At 41.2% G+C, this 22,983-nt stretch overlaps 2 protein-coding genes across 5 annotated transcripts in view; one reads left to right on the top strand and one right to left on the bottom strand.

The window, feature by feature from the left end:
• Nucleotides 1-142: 142 nt before the first annotated feature.
• Nucleotides 143-9,550, top strand: LOC129179218 (gastrula zinc finger protein XlCGF57.1-like). The gene is made up of 2 exons (XM_054772165.1): nucleotides 143-431; nucleotides 4,708-9,550. The coding sequence occupies exons 1-2, from the start codon at nucleotides 323-325 to the stop codon at nucleotides 6,303-6,305; spliced, it is 1,707 nt and encodes a 568-aa protein (XP_054628140.1). The 5' UTR covers nucleotides 143-322; the 3' UTR covers nucleotides 6,306-9,550.
• The window catches only part of LOC129179201 (zinc finger protein 436-like), a 24,616-nt gene continuing 6,081 nt past the window's right edge, over nucleotides 4,449-22,983 (bottom strand). For 2 of the 4 annotated variants that reach the window (XM_054772114.1, XM_054772115.1), the window contains exon 3: nucleotides 11,054-13,353. In XM_054772114.1, the coding sequence (XP_054628089.1) occupies nucleotides 12,080-13,353 (1,274 nt within the window). In that variant the 3' untranslated portion in view covers nucleotides 11,054-12,079. Of the gene's footprint in view, nucleotides 9,246-11,053; nucleotides 13,354-22,983 lie in introns of those variants that run through there. The other 2 variants (XR_008569923.1, XM_054772116.1) reach the window with 2 other exon arrangements.

Raw genomic sequence — 22,983 nt, 5'->3', positions numbered from 1 at the left:
TTATTTAATGAAATGTACCGTTATATTCGCTTTCGTCGCCAAAATATTGCGCAAACTATGCACAATATACTATGTATATTGTATCGTATGCTTGCGCTCACCCCTCACCGGAAGTGACGCGCCCTCCTCTTGGTCACGTGGTTGAACCCAAGCTGTACTGTGTTTTCTCCCGACAGTTTGAAATTACGATAAAACAGTTATATAGATTCACAACAAAGACAGCAAGGACTACCTCAGAGATTCGTCTTTTGTTGTGCTCACAAAACGGAAAGTTGGAGCATTAGAGTGCGATCTGAAGTGAAGATTGAAGACGTGATAGAAGATGAACCACTGCTATGCTAAGATGGCGACGTCCAGTCCAAGAGAAGGCGGAAGAGAATCAACTCCCAGCAAATCATCAACGGAGAAAGAGCCCCGAACTTTAGAAAACGGTGAGCGAGTTGAAGTTTCCAACAACGTCTTTTTGGAGGCTTAAACCTCGAAAAGAGAGTTTAGTTTAGTTTAGTTGAAATTAGCAGCCCATGCTGAACAAAGCAAACAAAGAGCCGCCATGATTGTTAGCTTGACGAAAGCAGCGGAGCTCAAGTCAGAGTAGAAGAAAGAATGTGAAAGATAAACGAAGAAAGAGGAAGAGCAAAACAGCCGCTTGTGTAAAGACAAGGGTCGCAGCTCATATGGTAAAAGAAAGTTACCAAAGCAAATTCAAACCATTTGTGTTTTTGTGTTATTTGTTAATCTGGTAAAAAACAAAATGTTATGGATGACTGAATGTTAGTTGCTTAAAAGATATGAATATATCTAATATAGAATATATATAGATATATATATATATATATATATTCTATAAGATAGTTATTTTTCAGACGTGGGCACTCTTTCTGGATGATTCAATTCAACAACAAGCAACAACCACTTATCAACAGTCGCTGCAACAATCACATGACCTGGAAACGAAAGTGAAACTTGGGGGGATGTCTTAACTATAAACTACACTATACTTAAACACAAGTAAATTTATCAAAACTCAGCAAATACACATTCCAGTAACTCCAAAACACTTCTGGGGACAAGCTGTAACCTGCACATTCACCACACCAGTCCCGCTGCCCTTCCCTCCCCTCGATCAGGACTTCTTGAGCCACAGAGTGATTGCATGTTTTTGTATGTTGCTTTGTTTGTGCTTTTTTTTCTTTTTTAAATAGGAAAATATTTATGGTGTTGTGACTTGAGTTGAAAGATTAGTCCCGCAAATGGGCAAAGCAGCATACATTTCTTGCAGAACAACATCCTTACGTAGGATGCTCTGAAATCCGTTTTATTTTTTCTCAAATTCCTTTCCCAAATTCAAAATTTTTCTTAAGTTCAGTTTTTTTACTTTGTACACTTATTTTACCACTGTAGATTGTGTTTTTTGAGTTGATGAATATAATAACAAGATGTAGAATAAATGCAAAAATCCTTACATTTATTGATGCAATATTGTATTTCAGAAACGGATGTGGCTTCGCAAATTTTTAATTGCTACAAAATCCTCAACAATCATAACCGTGCTTGTGGTTAAAGAAGATGTAAGTAATATCTTTATTAATGTAAGCTGTTTTTAATGACACCCTTATTTTATTACCATGATTAGACAGGATGTGCACCACTCTTATTTTGAATGCCGGAAGTGTGATGTGTGTTGAAAATGTGTTTTGACTATGGCTAAGTGAGAAAGCTATCCGAGTTTCTCTTGACGTGGCTGTCGTCCCTATTTCACACACAAGTTGCACAAAGTCATCGGCCAACCTAAAACCCTGGGTTACATTAACAAGCGCTAAAGCACAACTCATGCAGCCTGAGTGGCGCACACACAGCCGTATTAGCATGCTCCGCTAAACCAAGCAAACCCAGCTACTTTACACTAGTTGTTGCTATACGCAAGCTCACGCTCACTCTCGGTGACAAGTAAGAGTTTCAAACTTTTTTTTGCTGGTCGTGCTGGTCCACTTCTTTTCTACAGTGTGGTTCAGCGGGATGTCGAAAGTGAGCGGCACGTCGTCCATGTTGGTGATGTGGTTGGGCTGGATGTGTTTGTCTGCAATGTTTTTACTGCAGTAGGAGCGGAAGATGGCAGCTTTCCTTGTAATCTGCTGGATGTTGCTGCTGGATGTTGCTGCGGGTAGTCCTTGCCCGAATGGATAGATGGCGCGTTTCATAAAATATACCTATATACTGTACCACTGGGGGCGGGCCTTTAGCGTCCTCTTTCCCGTCTGCATGCTGTCCTCAGTCACGTCCGCCTTTCCTATATATAAGCAGCGTGTCGGCAGGAGATGCTCCCAGTCAGTCGAGCGGAGCGCTCATCAAAGTCACACAGCAACACTTGCAGTTTTTGAAACTCGATGCACACATAAAGCATGATAAGGCACCCCGTCCATTTTGGACAAAATTTTGAGACTTTTAAGTGCGCCTTATGGTCGTGAAAATACGGTAGTCGGGACGTAAGCATACAGCCAGGAGTTTGATGTCCCTACTGCAGATGGACATGTTAATGTTTTCATGCCCAGTATGACACCATCGTTCACAGAGTGCAAGTCCCCCTCCTTTGCGCTTACCCCACAGGCACTTGTGTCCCTGTACGCTCTGACTGTGCTGAGGTCTGGTAGCTCCATAGTAGCATCTGGGACACTAGCTGTTAGCCATGTTTCAGTAAAACACAATAAGCTGCACTCCCTGAAGGTCTTGACGTTTTTTGTTAACACAGCTCTGATCGTTGTTTTGTGGAGTTGTATGCACAAATGATGAAAAAGGTCACAATTCCCTCCTTTTTATTTGCATTTTAGCAGTGAAATAACATGTTTGAGACATGTTTGGTAATGAATGTAATATAATAATAACAAGCAACATTTGAGCAATTACTGTTATAAACCCCCCCAACACATGTCCACCATGTGTTTGGTCACATGGTGGACATGTGATGAAGTCTGAGCTGGATGGGGGGGCGAGTATCCCACCCATCTGCCACACGATGACTTGAGCGTTGAACCCAAATTTTGCAAGTTGCAGCATTACAACCCGGAATCTCTGTGCTGGAATGGGCGGCATCTTGAGGCACGATGCATGCAACCGCTCACAGCCAGGCATGGCATGTGGGCCACATATTTACATCTTCCGCAACCGTGCGAGTGACGTGTGCCCTTCCTGCTCTTGCCACTCCCTCCCCATGGTTTCAGAAAAAAGTGGTGGCCGTGGCATCCAAAACGCACGGAATAAAGATGCGCACGGTGGCTTGTGACCGAGGCCTTCGCAACAGTCAAAACACATTTCCACATACACGTCAAACTTCCGTCCTTCAAAATAAGAGCGGCGCACATCCTTGTCTAATAATGGTAATAAAGTAAGGGTGTCATAAAATCTGCATCTGCAACTACATCGTCTTTAACCACAAGCACAGATATGATTGTTTGCTGAGGATTTTGTAGCAGTGAAAAGTTAGAAAAGTTAACAAAGCTACCGTTTCTGAAATAGTGGGCAAAATTGTCCAATGATGTATTGCGTCAATAAATATAAGGATTTTTGCATTTATTTTATTCACTGACACACACAAAAACACACAATCTATGGTGCGTCTGTGTAGGCTCTCAGTCGTACAGGAGTTGTCCATCGAGTTGGCTTTATCAACATCGCAGGGGCAATTCTAGTGGTCCTCAATCAGCAGTACATCTACACCTTAAAGCTACCAATCACTCTTTTGAGGACAGCGAGGTAAAGATTTTGGCCAAAGAAAACAGATGTTTTGAAAGAGGAGTAAAGGAAGCTATTTTTGTCAAAGAACAGAACCCATCATTGAATCGGAATGGTGGTTTGAGGTTTAATTTGGACCCTGTGTTCAGCAGGTTACTGAGACCAAAACCCACAGCTCTTAGTCTTGCAAATGAGGTGGACCCAGGGCCAAGCCAGAACAATAGATGCTAACGAGCCAGTATCAGAGTCGTTCATACCCAACTCGGGGAGCGACACTTCCCTTTTATCGGAGGTGTTAATAGAAAGTTTGGACTGCAAAATTGATAGTGTGTGTAAAACACTTAATGTAATGCCTTGCACACTACCGCTTCCATATTACAGTATTCATAGTATCGATGCCATGGTCTGATTGGAGTACGGCTGCCATTTTCTCGCGAGATAGCTTTTCTCCAAGCAAGAAATAACTTTTTCATCTCATCCAATAACCCCTAATAACCACACAATGACTCCAAATTGTGGGTCGCTTCTGACACTACTGTTGTGTACGTACGCGTGTCACGGACATGTACGTGTGTGCGAGACAGGGGTGAATGAAAGCCGTGAATGCTAATCCGCTTGTTCAGGTTGAATGATATTTTTACATAGTTTAACTTCAAATTGTGACAAATATAGACATTTATTTATTCAACATCACACCTATCACTGTTTGATGTCCACAAGATTTAAGGCACATCTTTACTGAAAATGTATGTTTGGGTTTGTAGTATCTGAATGTCCACTGAAACAAATATTTAATATTTTTTGTTATTCTAATTCCACTTGGCTCAGTCTAAACTAAGCCATGTAAACAGCGGTCTGTGATTCTGTCAGACACTCAAATAATGTCCATGAAACACTAAACACACATAAAGTACATAGAAGGCAGTAAAGAGTTCCAGGAGAAACATCTCAAGTTGTTTTTGTGTTTTTTGTGTCCTGCAGGCATCCATCAGCTGACTGGTTGTCAAGAAGAACATCCCACTCAGCCTCAGGGGGTGAGCTCCAATTGGAAACAGGAGGATCTGCAGCCCCCCCATGTTAAAGAGGAAGAGGAGAAACTGCAAATCACACAGGAGGGCGAGGATCTTCTAGGGCGAGGATCTTCAAGGGCCGTCGCAAATGAGCACACCAAGTTGCCACTGACAGGTCTCTCTGTGAAGACTGAAGACCATGAAGACAAACCACCTGAGTCCTTACGTTGGCGGTGTCCTTCAGACGTCCAGAAGCTGATTGGTCATCAAGAAGAATGTCTTCCTCAGTCGCAGGGGGGGACCTCCACTTTCAAGCAAGAGGATCCCCAACTCCCCCATGTAAAAGAGGATGAGGAGGAACTCTGGATCACGCAGGAGGGAGTGCCACTAACTGGTGTGTCTGTGAAGATTAAAGATCAAGTGCAGAGACAAGCAGACAACCTTTTAGCCCCACTATCAGATAGTCACCACACAACGTCACACTGTCCTGAGGATGACGACACCCAAGAACCTTTGAGCAGCAATACAGACTGTGAAGGTGATCTGAGAATGCAAAAAAAAACTTTTAGTTGTTCCGTGTGTGGTAAAAATCTTTCTGGAAAGCCAGCTGTGGTATCACACATGAGAACGCATACAGGAGAAAAACCATTTGTTTGCTCAGTTTGTAGCCAACGCTTTTCAAACAGTTACAGTTTGAAGTATCACATGTTGAAACACACAGGAGAAAAACCTTTTAGTTGCTCAATTTGCGGTAAAACATGCTCTCGAAATGCAGACATGGTAACACACCTGCGAACACACACAGGAGAAAAACCTTTCAGTTGCTCAGTTTGTGACAAAAGATTCTCTCAGCATGTAAATATGGCATCACACATGAGAACGCACACAGGAGAAAAACCATTTGTTTGCTCAGTGTGTAGCGAACGCTTTTCAAGAAGGTACAGTTTGAAGTGTCACATGTTGAAACACACAGGAGAAAAACCTTTCAGTTGCTCAGTTTGTGGTAAAGGATTCTCCATAAGTGGACGGATGGTAGCACACATGAGATCCCATACGGGAGAAAAGCCTTTCACTTGCTCAGTTTGCAGTCAAAGCTTTTCCATCAGGAGCAGTTTGACGTATCACATGCTGAAACACGCAGGAGAAAAACCATTTGGTTGTTCAGTTTGTGATCGAAAATTCTCTCAAAGTTCACACATGGTATTACATATGAGAAGACATACAGGAGAAAAACCTTTCAGCTGTTCTGTTTGTGGTAAACGATTTGCTTGTAAGTCAACTGTAGTAAAACATGTGAGAAGGCACACAGCAGAAAAAACATTTTGTTGCTCAGTTTGTAGTGAAAGCTTTCACAAGAGGAGCAGTTTGACGTATCACATGAGGAAACATACGGGAGAGAAACTCTTCAGTTGTTCACTTTGTGCTGAAGTATTTACTCTTAAAAGGCATTTGATTACACATGTACAGACACACAAAAGTGAGCAAACTTTTAGATGCTCAGTTTGTGAGGAAAGCTTTTCTTGTAGGAAAGGTTTGACAGTTCACATGCGGACACACAATGGAGAATAAATGTCTTTATGACTAGTGTGTGTGAAAATCTGGTTACAGGTGAAAAATATGATCTGCTTTGTGTATGATACCAGATTCTCTTATGAGTTAATATCCTGCTACTAACAGCAGCAAAACAACCGTGATTGGTTGTAGACAACATGGTGTTTTTTGTATTACATGCTAATCTTCTTTAAGTTCATGTGCTGTTAATAAGAGCAACTGCACTATTTGGTTGAGGGTAACATGGATTGTAGACTTTTCTTTACCTTCCTTCTTTTAGATTACAGAAGTGTCATTTAATAATTGTGGCACAACATGGGGGGGAATTTGTTCCCCCCGCCCCCTTTTTTTAAATTTTTTTTTAATGAGGCCCAGAAATCCTGGCCCCAGCCCTGTCATTGATCATGAAATTGTGTTTGTGTTGTGACAATGTTATAGAATAGTGTTGTACATGTACCTAAAGTCTAAGTCAAATAGTCTCCTCTAACCTTGCGACACTTACATCTGCTTCAATACTGAGCTAGGAACTGCCCTGTGAAGCAAACATAAGATTTTGGAAACAATGACTATGTGTTGTCCTTTTTGGGACTATTGTGTGATCCATCCATCCATTTTTATTATATTTCTTTGTAAATATACAGTATGTACCATGACCTCCTGCTGTACCTTTTAAAAACATGCTTTTTTTGTACTCCACTAGATAGAGCAATTGGGTAACAATGGCATGTAATAAGGAGCTACATTAATGAGATATCTATTTTTAAGGTGCCTTTATGAATTATTTTTAGTATAATGATCAGTCAGTACAGGTGTTAGTACAGTATAGGGTTCTATTGTACAACAAATCAGTTCTGTAATGCATGGCTATACGGTATATGGACAGGGATGGATATGTGTTGTAGCAATGTGATTCCAGTGTGATTACCGCTCTCTCTGGGGAAACAGATTCAACTTAAATTCTTCTTGATGGACTTTAATTTAGATTTAATTTCATATTGGAAACATTTAAACACTTTAGAAAATAGCATGAGAGACTTGTTTTGATGGTGTGCACTTCTCTTTGGGCAGCCTGAGATTCCACCAGCTGGGCCCCGGATTTGTAATAGAAAAAGGAGACCTGATCAACTATCTGATCCAAACACTGTTATAAAATCATTTGTAATATGGCATCAGTGTATCTGTCTATTTGAACAAAGGGGCAACAAGCTGTACCATGATTTTTGGCTCACACCCCACGGTGTGTGACACAGTATGAAGGATTGGCTTCCTCCCACATGAAGAAAGCAGAGTTTCCCAGGGGTTTCCAAACCTCTACAGAAGGTTTTTTTGCAATTTTAGTAGCAAGGCGAAACCTCTCACAAGGCTAACATCCACTAAGAGCCCGTTTGTGTGGTCTCCAGAAGCTGAGGCGGCCTTTGCTAGACTCAAGGTTTTGTTACTACTGCACCCGTACTCTTCCATCCTGACCCTTCCTTGCAATTTTTTATAGAGGTCGATGCGTCAGATACAGTAGTGGGAGCAGTCCTGTCCGAGCAGTCCCCGGTCAACCAGAGGCTCCACCCGTGTACATTATGCTCGCGTTGCCTCACCACTGTGGAGGATAACTATGACGTGGGCAATAGGGAGTTGCTGGCCATTGTTCTTGCACTGTAGTAGTGGAGGCATTGGTCGGAGGGCTCGGCCATGCCATCTGTGGTGGCAGCGACTCAATTCCCGCCAGGCACGTTGGTCCCTGTTCTTGACGCGATTCAACTTCTCCATTACTTACAGCCCTGGTTCATGCAATGTCAAGCCCAATGCCTTCTCTAGAATCTTTGGTGGACAAGACCCCGGAGACTATTGTGCCTGTAGCTTGAGTGTTGGGGGGTCTCCAGCGGGAGGTGGAGAGAAGAGTGTCCAAAGCAGCGGTCCGAGTCACAGAGCCAAACTGTATCGGTATGATAAAGAGTCAATGGAAAGAGCGGTATCGGGGATCTTAAAATCTTACAAAATTATAACTCAAAACGTGTGAGGTTGATTATGAGGCCAGACCAGGTTCAAGGGGGGGGCGGACTGTTCATGCCACCTGAATTGAGGTCAGAAGTGCTACAATGGGGACACTTGTCCAAGCTGGCCAGCCAATCAGGAGTCAGGCACACAGTTCATGGTGGCTCAGAGATTTGGTGGCCTTCTATGACATCGGACATCAGGGAGTTGGTGGCTGCCTGCTCTGTCTGTGCCAGGAATAAATCCTCCCATCGGCCGCCCGCTGGTCTGATGCAGCTCTGTCTGCCATCTCTTGCAGTACGCTGGTAAACCATCATGGGCGGAGCTACCCGTACACACTCACCTGGTCCTCTTCAGCATGGCAGGGAAGAACATTTGTTGCCCGGTTGTTCTTTGCTCCTCGCCTGCCCACCGCTCTGCCTGCTGTCTTTTTGTTGTCTGACTGATTTTTGTATATCTTTTTATGCCTGTGGAGTTTATTCTGTATTAAACTCTTTTGTTCACATCCGAGTGTGTTGTCTCTGCATCTTGGGATCCGAACACCGGCTTACGCCGCATCGTGACACTTCTGTCACTATTACATCTTGGAAATTTACTTCAAATTGATGGCATATTTGTTGTGTTTGCATTTGTCTAAATAAAAAGCTACAAGTAAGGGTGTCCCGAGATCTTGCGACATTAAATGACGTTTAGACAAAAGCAGTGTCAAGATAAGAAATAAATGAGTCACATGAACATGTGAACGCATGTCTGCTTTCATTGTCTCTCTTCCAACAGGCAGGAAGAGAATTCACTCTGTGCATTGGTTCATCACCTAGACAACAACGGCGTTCGAATGGAGTGAGTGTTGCTGCTGCTCACTCTTCATCCTGTGGACTTTTGCTGAGTGTGAATTTGTACTCACTCTGCTGCTGTGCTGTCGCTCTCCAGGTCTGGAAGTATTCTCGCTTGACGGGCACGTCCTTGTCTTGTCTAAAATACACGTAACAATATAAATGGGAGGTTTCGATGGTGTGAAACGCACAATAATGTGCAGGCAAGAGCATGTAGTTATTCGAACGGAGTGAAAATTAATGTGAAAAGAAATCAGAGTAAGAAGTCTGACTTTTTGTTAGCAACAGTTTTGTGATGCAAATGTATTACTCTTTTGAATGCATATTGGTTTGAGAAGCCAAACTCTTAAGTGACCCCAGCAACTAACCGGAACTACGTTCCTCTTCACCGAAATCGCACAGGAACTCTGCTCATGGGACAAAGTGGGGGGTAAGTCACTGTTAATGGACTACACTGCAGACAACCTCATCAGCAGTGGAAAAAAAATCCAAACTATCCATGTACCATGATGAGTGTATGATTATCATTAATTATTAATAATTACGTACATACACTACCGGTCAAACGTTTTGGAACACCCCAATGTTTATTGTTATTTATTGACTTTCAAGTCGTTCAAGTTCATTAATAGCTTGAAATGGAACAAAGGTAAGTGGTCAGAGGTTTAAAAAAAGGCAAGGTTACCCAAAACTGAAAAATAATGTGAATTATACAAAAATGTCTGTTTCCGCGACCAAAAAGTGTGTCAACAAGTTCTGGAGTACTTACTACCTCCTCTGTCTGCATAAAAACAGTGTTTGGAGTACACTGTGGTACTATACCCTCGTGAACGTCAGTTGAACAGCATTGTACCGGAGAAAGTAATTTGTTGGGAATTAACAATGGAAGAGCTACAGACCATTTTAACACTTAAAACTGTAGGTTTTTCCTCTAGAGAAAGTAATTTGTGGTGTATTCTAAAACTTTTGACCGGTAGTGTATAGTTAAAGGTAAATTGAGCAAATTGGCAAGTGTGTTTCAAACTGGTAGCCCTTCGCATGAATCAGTACCCAAGAAGTAGCTCTCGGTTTCCAAAAGGTTGGTGACCCCTGTGTTAGATGCAACATGTGCAGTGTGCGAGTCAGCCAGGGCTCCAGGACCAGCAAAGCAAACAACACTACAAATTTATGGCAACACCTAAAAGTAAATCAAAAAGAGGCATGTCCTTATGTTGACAGTGTTACTAATTAAACTTCCTTATTTTTATTTAGTAGTCTTCTGCTTCTTTGTGTTGAATCGTATTTTGGGTATTAGAAGAATTTATGTTCATGTACTGTATCTATCCTGTGTATATCAATCGGTCGGGCTGTAGTTACTACGGCAGAAAAATAGAGTTCTTTGTGTTAGCTGCTACAAAAACAATGTCACTGTGGCTTGGTTAATGTACAGGTACTTAATATGGTGGGGTTTTTTATAGTTAAAATGTGTGTGTCCTGTTACGTGCATTGTTAGCTCTCCATGCTAACTCGCTTTCTTTCTTTGGAGCATTCAGAAAAGGGGAAGACATGACAGTCATGTTTCACTAAGGATTGTGGATGGGCAAAATTCCAAACTAAGTGCAGTTTTCCTTTAAGGATTTGGCATTTCATGCTGAAACTAAATGATTTAAAAATGTTTCACCACTAACATGAGTGAATATAATTGAAGCGACATGTGATAATTATGATGACCCAGCAGACACCCGTGTTGCTTTTTTGTAAGTACATTGAATCAGAATCAGAGCAACTGGACTTGCTCGATTTTTAACTCCAGGTCCATGTGCAAATGATTCAGCACCGCAGATAAAACATGTAATCGAAACCTCACTTTTTTTCCAAATAATTTATGAATATGTGGAAAAGAGCATATTGCTGCTGAACTGATGACGAAACTTGTTTTGTGCTGGCACAACGTGTTATTTTGCACTACCTCAAACTCAAAACTGCACTTTCATGTGTTTTCATTGAAGGGCCTGTTTGCAGCTGGCTCAAAATGACACCACCAGCATTTAGCAAAGGCTCCTGAGCACGTGTGTGCTCCCTAACATACTAGGAAGACAGCAGGATATGTTTGCAATACGTTTAAAAGTTAGCGCCCTCTAGGCAGCCACATAACCATTGCAATCAGTCTTTTTAATTTTACATTTTGGGTTAATTAAATATTGGAGACGTTTACATAAAAATAAAAACAATCCGCAATTTGGGTCGCAACTTGCCATTGGGTCCCGCAGCCAAACCAGTTGACAACCACTCCTTGAACAGATACATTGGAAAACAATACTCAGATCCTGACAGACACATCCAAACCTGTTAAGTGGTGCATTCATTTCCCACAGTAAAATACAGTATCAGACAAAATATATTACGGGGGCTTAGTTTTTCATTTGGAGGAGACTGGCAGAGAGTTAAAGGGCGATGCCATACTGAACATTTGAAAGTCACTACAGAGCCGGTATCATTGATATTGATAGCTACTTGTTAAAATTGAATAATTTAGTCATTTTGCCTTTAATTTGTTGATCATGATTATAATCAGAATAAAATACCTGCCAAAAATGTTAAGCCAAACAAAGATTATTTGTATCAATACACTTATTTGTCAACATAAATTTAAATATGTTTGTAAATCAATATGATACAATTATACAAGACAATGTAACAATATCAACAAAATAATATAATTATTCCCTTTTATTTCATACAATTGTTTGTTGGGCAAAATCAAATCATGCGCTCTGTGACGGGTGACTCGATTCACTTAAATGTGTGACTCATACAAACAAAGGAATCAAATCACTACTTTACAGACTGAATCTGGAAGTAATTGAACAGCAAGTGACTTCATCAGTAACAGCATTTAGGATTACAGCAGTCAAATAAAACTATAGGAGACTACCTGTGACTCTGCATATGTCTGTTCAAAGAGGACTTCCGATGTAATGTGTTACAACAATTTTAAAATGTTTTTCTCCTGTGTGTTCTCATGTGCTTCGCCACATTTGATTTGGTAGCAAAGCTTTTGCCACAGTCTGAGCAAGTAAAAGGTTTTTCTCCTGTGTGTGTTCTCACGTGTGATACCATATGTACCTTTTGAGTGAAACTTTTTAAACATTTTGAGCAAGTAAAAGGTCTTTCACCTGTGTGTGTTCTCATGTGTGATACCATACTTGCCTTTTCAGTGAAACTTTTACCACAGGTTGAGCAACTAAAAGGTTTTTCTCCTCTGTGTCTTCTCATATGCGATACCATATTTGCCTTTTTACTAAAACGTTTAAAACAGTTTGAGCAACAATAAGGTTTTTCTCCTGTGTGTGTTTTCATATGTGAAGCCAAATTTCCCGTTTGTGTGAAACTTTGAGAACATTTTGAGCAACTGAAAGGTTTTTCTCCTGTGTGTGTTCTCATATGGATTACCAAGGTTACTTTCAGAGTGAAACTTTTACCACATTCAGAGCAAGTAAAAGGTTTTTCTCCTGTGTGTGTTCTCATGTGTGATACCATACTTGCCTTCTCAGGGTAACGTTTACCACAGACTGAGCAACTAAAAGATTTTTCACCTGTGTGTGTTCTAATGTGTCGAGTCAAATTACACTTACGAGAAAATCTTTTATCACACACTGTGCAGTTAAAATGTTTACCTGTCTTCTTTTTAGAGCATTCAGAGTGTTTGTTGTCAGTGTGAGTCGTCATATCAACTTCACAGTCTGTATCGATGCTCAAAGACTCTTGGTTGTTGTAGTTGTCTTCTTCTTCAGGAGAGTGTGACATTGTGTCGTCACTATCTGATAGTGGAGCTAAGAGGTTGTCTGCTTGTGATCCTCCACAGTGGTCTCCATCAGCTTCTGTTGTCATGTGTTGTGGTGATCTTGAAGCCGTGTCTCTGTTCTCCTCACTTGGACTGTGATGAAACAGTAAGGACTCAGGTGGTTTGTCTTCATGGTCTTCGGTCTTCACAGAGACAACAGTCAGTGGCAACCTGGCGAGATCAGCCTCCTCTGGCCCAGGAAGACGCTCTTCCTCCTGAGTGATCGAGAGTTCTTCCTCTTCCTCTTCCTCTTTAACATAGGGTGGATGTGGCTCCTCCTCTTCCTCTTTAATGTGGTTGGGCTCTGGCTCCTCTTCCTCCTCTTTAAAGTGAGGGGGCTGTGGCTCCTCCCGGTCCCAAGTGGAGCTCCCCCCCTGAGGCTGTGGGGGACATTCTTCTTGACGATCAATCAGCTGCTGGATGTCTGCAGGACACAAACAGGAATTATTGTATACTCTTATTGTGCACAGTAAAAAAAACAAAACAATTTTGTTTATAGTAAAAGCTTTGTTGCCAGAATTCTACCTTAAAAATAAAAGTGAAATAAAGACTGATGGTTGTTTCAATATTTTACTGTAAAAACGTTGTCTGTTACACAGTAATAAACTTGAATTTACCAGTTACTTAACATGAAAATACTTGTAGAAATGAGGGGGTTTTCATTAAATTACACATTTACATTGAAATGAACTTTTACTTTTATTATGAAATATATTGTGTATAAATTCCCTTCTGACCACACAAAAATGTTTTGCCAATTATTGTCGACTTTTTTGTGTGAGTCATGTTACATCATCCCTTGCAACACATCTGTGAAATATGTTTCAGAAAAAGACTAGACTAGAATTTGTATTTTGCACATTTGGATCATAATGAGGTTTTAAGTAGAGCTACAATATGCAAAAACAAGAAGGAGGGGTGAAACAAAAAGCATTTAGAAAAAGTAATTCATTGAAAACATCAATTAAACCGAAATAGGCTGTTTATCAGCTGATCAGAAGTTTAAGACCATCGCTCAAAAAATAACAAAAAACTCTCCAAACCAGAACAAAAAATGTTCTCAGTAGGACTCAGTAATGAGTAGCTCCACCATTCTTGTTCATCACTTCAAAAATGGCTTTGGGCATGCTTGATGTGAGTGTTTCCAAGAGGCTAGTGGGAACATTGCTCCAAGTGGTGAAGATGGCTTCACCAAGGACATCAACTGTCTGGAACTGATGGCCATTTTTATAAACCTCCCTTGCCATCCATCCCCAAATGTTCTCTATGGGATTTAAATAAGGGAACATGCAGGATGGTCCAAAAGAGTGATGTTATTCTCCCTGAAGAAGTCCTTGGTCAAGCCAGCATTGTGAACTGCAGCGTTGTCCTGTTGAAGAACCCAGCTGTTACCACACAGACGAGGGCCCTCAGTCATGAGGGATGCCCGCTGCAACATCTGCATGTAAGCGCCGCCATTTGATGACCCTACACCACCTGAAGCTCCAGTGTTCCACTGAATGAAAAAGCACCCCAGACCATGATGGACCCCCCTCCACTGTGCCGGGTAGAAAACATCTCAGGTGGGATCTCCTTGTCATGCCAGTAACGTTGGAAGCCATCTGGACCGTCAAGGTTACATTTTTTCTCATCAGAGAATACAACTTTTTTCCACCTTTCAATGTCCCATGTTTGATGCTCCCTGGCAAAGTCTAAACGGGCACTTTTGTAGCGTTGAAGGACACGGGTAATTAAATTTGTTTTTTAAACCCTTTTCCCGCAGATGCCGTCTGATGGTTATTGTGCTGCAGTCAGCACCAGTAAGGGCCTTAATGTGGGTGGAAGACCGCCCTGTCTTGATGGACAGCCAATTGGATCCTCTGGCTCAGCGCAGGTGTGCTTTTTTGGGTCTATCACTTGACTTTTTTGTTCCATAATCCTCAGGATCTTTCAAAATTTTTAAGAATCACTGATTTACACCCAACCTCAGCAGCAACAGCACACTGCAAGAGGCCTTATATATATACTGTATACTGTATATATAAAATCAAAGATGGCGCCCTCCGTGGCAGACGTCTCTGTGACACTCTCCCGTGTTTTTCTATTTTTTGCTATTTTATTGTTCATTTTGGACATTCAACACACTCACGCAGTACATTACAACAGGGAGACACTTTTGAACATCGGCAGGGTTCACCATGAACTTTCATTTAGCCTCTCAGACTTTGCCTTTCTTCTGCGCCGGGAGAACGCAGCAGCCTGCGGGTCCGGTGAGCTGAATACCCGGCGAGCAAAGCATCCGAGGCGTAAACCTGCTTTAAGTCCACCACCATAGTGCCCGTACCCAAGAAGAGCAACGTGACCTGCTTGAATGACTATCGCCCTATAGCACTCACTCCTATTGTTATGAAGTGCTTTGAAAGAATAGTCATGACCCACATCAAAAAGAGCATCCCGGCAACTGTGGACCCTCTACAGTTTGCATATCGCCAGAACCGGTCCACGGATGATGCAGTCAACACTGCCATCCACACAGCCCTTTCTCACCTACAGGGCCAGGACACATACGTCAGAATGCTATTTATAGACTATAGCTCTGCTTTTAATACAGTCTGCCCCCAAAAACTCACAAATAAGCTCCTCACACTTGGCCTGTCACCCTCCCTCTGTAACTGGGTGTTTAACTTTCTCACAGGCAGACCCCAGTCAGTCAGAGTCCACAACCGCACATCCAGCTCAAGAATTGTGAGCACTGGGACCCCACAGGGGTGTGTGCTGAGTCCACTCCTCTACACGCTCTTCACCGACGATTGCGTGGCCTCCCAGAACAACACCAGCATCATTAAATTTGCGGATGACACTACAGTCATTGGCCTGATCACTGGTGGTGTTGAAACATCATACAGAAGAGAGGTGGCGGACCTCATAGCTTGGTGTCGTGATAACAATCTCCTTCTCAATACAGATAAGACTAAAGAGATGATCATCGACCCAAGAACAAGGGAAAAGGAGCCGCATAGACCCCTGTTTATTGATGAGACTGAGGTGGAGAGGGTGAAAACCTTCAAGTTCCTTGGCACACACTTCAGCGAGGACCTCACCTGGTCTCACAACACCCAACAAATTATGAAGAAGTCCCAAAGGAGACTGTACTTCCTGAGAAGACTGAGGAAATTTGGCATCCTGAGTTGCTCCTACAGATGCACTATCGAAAGTGTCCTTACCGCCTCCATCACTGTTTGGTATGGTAACTGTACAACACGTGATAGGAAGGCACTCCAGCGGGTGATCAAGACCTCACAGAACATTGTTGGGGAAGCCCTCCCCTCACTGCAAGACATTTATACATCTAGAGTCCTACGCAGAACACACAACCTCATCAAGGACAGCACACATCCACAACACTCATTATTCACACTCCTACCGTCAGGCAGACGCTACAGGAGTTTGAAGTCCAGGACCACAAGGCTGGCAAACAGCTTTTACCCACAGGCCATCAGGCTTCTCAACGAAGCACTCGCACACGCCGCACGCAACACACGCACACACTCATAGCACTTTATTTATTTATTTATTTATTTATTTGTTTGTTTGTATTATTTACTTGTATTAATGTCTCTTCTGTTGTTGTTGCTTAATTTATTGGTATTTATGTTTATGTGTTTATGTTTCTTATGTTCTTATTCTTTCTTGTGTTTTCTTTCTTTTCTTGGGAGAATGAACAGAATAAGATTTTCATTGCATGGTATAACTGCTGTTTTACCATGCACATGACAATAAAACTCTCTTGAATCTCTTGAATATATACAGTCAAACTTGCTATAGCGGCCACTAGAGGGAGTCTGCAAAAGTGGCTGCTACAGACGGGTGGCCTCTATAGACAGGTTGGCGTCCAGTTTGAATGTTGACCAGTAGAGGGAAAAAAAAGAAAAAAAAGGGAGGAGAAAATAATAATAATAATGTTGACCAGTAGAGGGCACTGTGGGACTGCAGATAAAAGTTGTACTGAACTAGTAGTTTATAAACTAGTGGTATTATTCACAACCCACAGAACAAAGCTGTGCTAGTAATGTCTTACGCTTGTTTTTAATATTTTACTTTTAATACGGCAGAGTGTCATTACAGCTTTAGTTCATCAGGAACTGAGTTCGGTTGTACTTAATTGAAGTATTTTAGAATGTACTCACGTTATTTTTGATCAATTCTCATCCACAAATCCATCAAAGTCCTCATCTTCTGTATTCGACACAAAAAAAGCCATCTTTGCCATTCCCTACTACAGTGGAATTTTCAGCTCCGAACCGTAGTAAGGGCGACCTGACTCCAGCAAAGAAGGAAACTTCTCCCGTTGCTTCTGCCAACTTTATTTATTGAACGCGGCCACCAGACAGCAGCTCAGAACACACACACATCTCTCAACATCGTCTCTCCTTCCTGCTTGCCCACAAGGCAAAGGTTAAACAAGCCCCACTACATAGCTGTCCAGCCAATGCCTGTAACAAGTGACACCGTTTATTTCCTGGTGTGAGACAATGTGCACTGGTCAATGCTGTAATGCCGCTTGTTGTGGGGAAGGAGAGACTCACGTCGCCGATGCACTTTCATGGCGGAGAACACTGCAGGACTTTACATCCACGCCAACATAAACACACTTCCCAACTCTCTCCAAACTCACAGCTAGCACTGAGCCAAGCTCTCCTGCTCGGGACGCCCACCGTCACTTCCCGCCATTTCCTGTTGAACTAAAGTTGTAATGACACTCTGCCGTATAAAAAGTAAAATATTAAAAACAAGCGTAAGACATTACTAGCACAGCTTTGTTCTGTGGGTGGTGGAGATTAACAAGCCCAGTAGTGCTGTACAACTTTATTCCGCAGTCCTACAGTGCCCTTTACTGGTCGCCATTCTTTTTTTCCCTCTACTGGTCAACATTCAAACTGGACGCCAACCTGTCTATAGAGGCCACTTGTCTATAGCGGGCACTTTTGCAGTATCCCTCGAGTGGCCGCAATAGACAAGTTTGACTGTATATGCATACTGTGTATATATACTGTATATATATATATATATATATATATATATATATACATACATATACACATGTATATGCACGTATTCATATACATACATATACATACTGTATATACACTGTGTAGACACACATACATGCACACATACATAGTATGTTCAGTTCAGTAAATAACATCAAATAACTTTATTTTACAGTCAGCTCAGAGCTAGTGAATACATTGTATAGTGTTGTGCGCTTTGCACAGCTCTCTTGCTTCCCATCATGCAGACTTGCTGCTCCATGGTGTGCTACACTCTGTTTCATGCATTTGCAGCTAAGTCGGCTGTCATATTGTCTAGCATCCTTTGGATTTTGTCTCCCCAAATTGACACATCCAGAAAGGAGTGTCCACATCCAAAGCATATAATATAATATAATATAAAATGACATATTTGGCCTTTGCAAAATAAGAGGAGCGCTTTTCTTTTAAACCTCAAACATTCAACTATCCAAAACATATTTTGGTTTGTAATAAATAAATAACACAAAATGCAAATGGTTTGCTTTGGTAACTTTCTTTTATCATATGAGCTGTGACCAGGGGTGGACCAGGCTGACCATTCTCATGCAATGGACTATCGTCCACATTACTGTGCTGATTCCGGAAGACGTGAGCGAAACAAGCTTGTTGGCACGGTTTGGAGAAAACTGATGCAGAGTTAGCCCACTGGAGTGGAGTGGAGATGAAGAGAAGGCGAGAAGGAAACAGTTTTTTTTTTTTTTTGAATTATTACTACTGAAAGTAAACAGCCAGACTGCTTGATGCTTTTCATCACAAAGATGTAAGTATTGAAGTGGTAAACTATATTAAATGTTGCTTAATGCTCTTATCAATTACAATAAAGGCATTGAGACAATTCACTTGTGAGGTTAGATCAGGGGTGTCCAAACTATTTCCACTGAGGGCCGCATACTGAAAAATCAAAAGATGCGGGGGCCGCTTTTACATTTGTTTTTTTTTTTTTAAAACACAAACCCAAACAAAATATTTTATATAATGTGTGTGTATATATATATATATATATATACACACACACACATATTTACACATATACGATATATTTATTCATTTTATCAGTGACAAAGCTTATTAATATTATGAACGGTTTCTCCTCATATTACTTTTTGGCTGTTTTTTTTAAATGTATATCAATATTTCAATGTTCTACTTGTACATTTTTTTCCTCATACTAATATAAGATTCTCATAATACTTTGACTTTACAGCATTTATCCAACCTAATTTTCCTAAAATTTCAACTTAATTCTTTGTTTGGTTTGTTGCTTATTATACAACATTTTTCCTGTACTATTTAAACTTTATGCTGTTAATGTAATGACTTTACTCCCTTAATATGTTGTCTTTATTCTTGTAAAATTACTGCTTTTTTTCCATTTTTGCTGTTGTTTTTTTTATTTTATTGTTTAATCGTATTTTTAAGAATGTGCCGAGGGCCAATTAAAAAAAAAACAGTTGCGGGCCGTAAATGGCCCCTGGGCCGCACTTTGGACACCCCTGGGTTAGATGATAAACATTTATATTTAAAATGTTTTTGGGGGTTCCTAAACATAGCTATGTAACTAGCAACTTAAGCTAACAGATAAAATTTCAAAAGCAAGGAAAAAAAATATATTTAAATAAATAAATAAAAGAAACTTTTGTCGCCCTTAGAGTGTGTGCTTTTTGTGTCCGTGAATGAAAGAGACGGACAGAAACGTCGAACATCGCCAAAATCCTGCCTGAGCATGTGGTCAAGGAAGACATAAAACGCGATGCGATTCCAATCGTTTTATTAACAAGCGGCAAACACAACACACTGTAAACCCACTCATACAGCCTGAGTTGCGCTAGCAGGCTTTGCTAACTCCCAGTTTCACTCACGCGACCTGTAAAAGACGACTTTCCAAGTTATTTCTTCGACTCAGCTGGCGTTTCAGGTGGCCGCTTCATGGAGGGGCGTGTTCGTGTTTGGAAGCTAATCACTACCATGAATAAAGGGTCCGCTTCCTTTTCCTCACAACGATAGCATTTCAATCACAATATGTCAAAGATTCCGTGTGATGTTCCGCGTATAACAGTACATTTCATCTACGCAACAATCATGGTCACCTTTGAGAGGTGACATGGAACATGGACATGTACAATGAAGACAACAAAGACCAAGTGAACAGCAGACTCAACTGGACACCGCACAGAGGTTTCTCCAGTCAGGTCTGCAGGACCCACTGAGGGGCGCTAATACTCCTAACAAAACATTTAATTCAGGTATAAATAATCACATTGATGCCACATTGGTATCATGTTGCTTCTTCATCACATATCCATTGCCATCCATATATTATCATGCATTACGTAACTGCTCCGTGTGCTGTGTTGAGTGGAAAGCAGGACTTGCCTGTTCAGTGAAGGTACTGTAGCTCTCTTTTAAAGCAGCTCTATCACCATGGTAACTAAGTCAAAACTCATAACCTGGTCCCGAATAGGTTATGTCCAAGCTTTCAGCTTAAAACCGGCTATGAAAGTGCCACTGTTTCACTGTTTAGCTAATTTGGGGATGGTGTCACCATTTATTGAGAACCTATGGAGACCCCGAGGGGACATGGAGGCATTTTTTTAAGAGCATTCCCTGAAGATATTACCCATAGGCGAGATAGATTTTCAGACGAGGGAATGTGCTAGATATGCTCACACGAGCACCAGGAATAAAATGCAATATGAAATATTAATAATTAGGCCAATGTTAGCAGACGTACACGTCACAACAGTCCTTGTGTGAGTACTCAGTCTTCTTCTATTACAATATTTGCTGGAGGAATAAACACTCTCGGTCACAACGAGATATAACAAGAAGACATGTTTCAAAGATGAAGACAGTTGTTGCTCCAATTTATTTATTTTTTAAATGGATAAGTGTTAAAGTGTTAAAATGTCAAAGTTGTGCAATGTTGAGCGTTGATAAATGAAAAGACCAGTAGGGTATAGTTAGTATAATAAATCATAGTGTTAACTTGTGCATTACATGCTCAGCATTCTGTCAGTGGTCCTCCCTTGCTGTCTTGGCTGCGACAGTGTTGCTTCTTTGAGCGGAAGTACAATAATACGACGTCAAACCCCCCCCGTCATATCAACACGCACCGAGAACAAAGCCGAGAACCGGATTTGACAAAGTTTGCTGATCAACACCATTGCAGTACCGTTTAGTTCTGTTGGGTGAATGTAGGTTTTGTTGGGCTGCATCTTGAGCGCAAAGCCTGGGTTGGTTGAGCCACTTTCGCAGAATACCCCCGTGTGACTTACACTCGTACAACGCAATTACACAACAATGTCACAACACAATTTCATGGTCACTGACGGACACTTGTGTACACTGCTTCACTAAAGTCTTGCCACTTCTCCAATCTAGGAACATAATAGCTTCGCTTTTAGTTGCTCATTTGGATTCAGAAATTGCTTTAATGAAAGGCAAAAGCCTCTAGACCAGGGGTCACCAACGTTTTTTTCTTGCGGGAGCTACTTTTAGAAAATGAAAATGGCCACAAGCTACTCATTTTTGTAGAAATGATTTTCATCCCTTATTTCAACCCAATCAAATATGCTTGTTTTACCAAAACATTCACAAAATGCTGGTATCCACAACTCACATTTTATGTTTCAGAAATACTTTTCTTTCTAGTGTTCTCACATTATTAACTGAAAACCTGAATGAAAAGCAGGCTTGCGGGCACCTCATGTGGTCGTGGGGGGGCTACCTGGTGACCCCTGCTCTAGATTATGCTTATTATAGCAAATTAAAGTCTGGTATCATTCATTGAGTTTTATCATTACCAGCAATTAGGACAGAAAGGTCAGATAGTGCTTGGACAAAAGTCTTGTTAAATATCAAAATGTACGGTGGAAACTATATTTTTCTTTGAAAACACAAACATGCTAAAAAAAAAATAAAAATAAAAAAAAAGGAAAAAACAAAGAACATAAAGTCAGCGTGCCTTGGTAAGAAGAATTATTATTTTGTATGACTTCCAAGAGCATGTAAGACTTCATCCATACGTCTCAGCAATGACTCAATAACTAATTGATCGAGACTGGCAAAGAAAGCAGTCTTGCACGACTCCCAGACTTCATCAAAATCCTTTGGTTTCATCTTACAAGCCTCCGCCTTCATTTAACCCCAAACATGCTTAATTATGTTCATGTCTGGCGACCGGGCTGGCCAATCCGGGAGCATCTTGACCTTCTTCACTGTCAGGAACTTTGATGTGGAAGCTTAAGTATGAGAAGGAGTGAGAAGGAGCGTCATCCTGCTGGAGAATTTGCCTTCTCTGCTGCCCATTAATTTGGAAGGTAAATGGGCAGGTATTTTTTCATACTTCAGGCTGTTGATGTTACCATCCGCTCTGCAGATCTCTTTCTCATCCCCATATTGGATGAAACCACATGCCACAATTCTTGTCCACCAAATTTGACTGTTTTCTGGGTAAATCTTGGGTTCCAAAGGGTTCCAAAGGGTCTTTTTCTTTATTTGTGGTGATTGGGACCTTCTGCCACTTTTCCACTGTCCATCCTTTCTGCAAGCTGCGGGCCTTGGCAAATGCAACACCATTGTTTAGTTCTCTCTACATTCTTGTTGCCCACTACGTTCCAAATTACGAGAGGGGAAATTCGTCAGCAGTATGGCGCTCCTTCTTACACCTCGACAAATTCCTAATAGTAAAGAAGGTCAATATCATCTAGGATTGGCCAGCCCAGTCACCAGACATGAACATAATTAAGCATGTTTGGGGTTAGATGAAGGCGGATCTGACCGTTTTTGGCCCAATTAAATGATAAACCTCAATGAATAACACAAGACTTTATTTTGCTATAATATTGCCTTTCATATAAGTTATTTCTGATTCCAAATGAACACCTAAATTGAAGTTATTATTTATTGTTCCTACGAGCTGGATAAGGTGCAAGATTTATGTCAGGCACTGTAGTCCGAAAGAAGGAAGAAAAACACCAAGT

The sequence above is a fragment of the Dunckerocampus dactyliophorus genome, chromosome 4, assembly GCF_027744805.1.
Source record: "Dunckerocampus dactyliophorus isolate RoL2022-P2 chromosome 4, RoL_Ddac_1.1, whole genome shotgun sequence".
Classification (NCBI taxonomy): Eukaryota; Metazoa; Chordata; class Actinopteri; order Syngnathiformes; family Syngnathidae; genus Dunckerocampus; species Dunckerocampus dactyliophorus.
The sequence above is the reverse complement of the archived record's forward strand: the minus strand, read 5'-3'. Positions and strand labels throughout refer to the sequence as shown.

Bases quoted from the DNA above. Each gene is read 5' to 3' on its own strand.
- LOC129179218 (XM_054772165.1), top strand. From the start codon at position 323: ATGAACCACTGCTATGCTAAGATGGCGACGTCCAGTCCAAGAGAAGGC. The intron at 432-4,707 runs GTGAGCGAGTTG...TGTGTCCTGCAG, and splicing joins GCCCCGAACTTTAGAAAACG to GCATCCATCAGCTGACTGGT.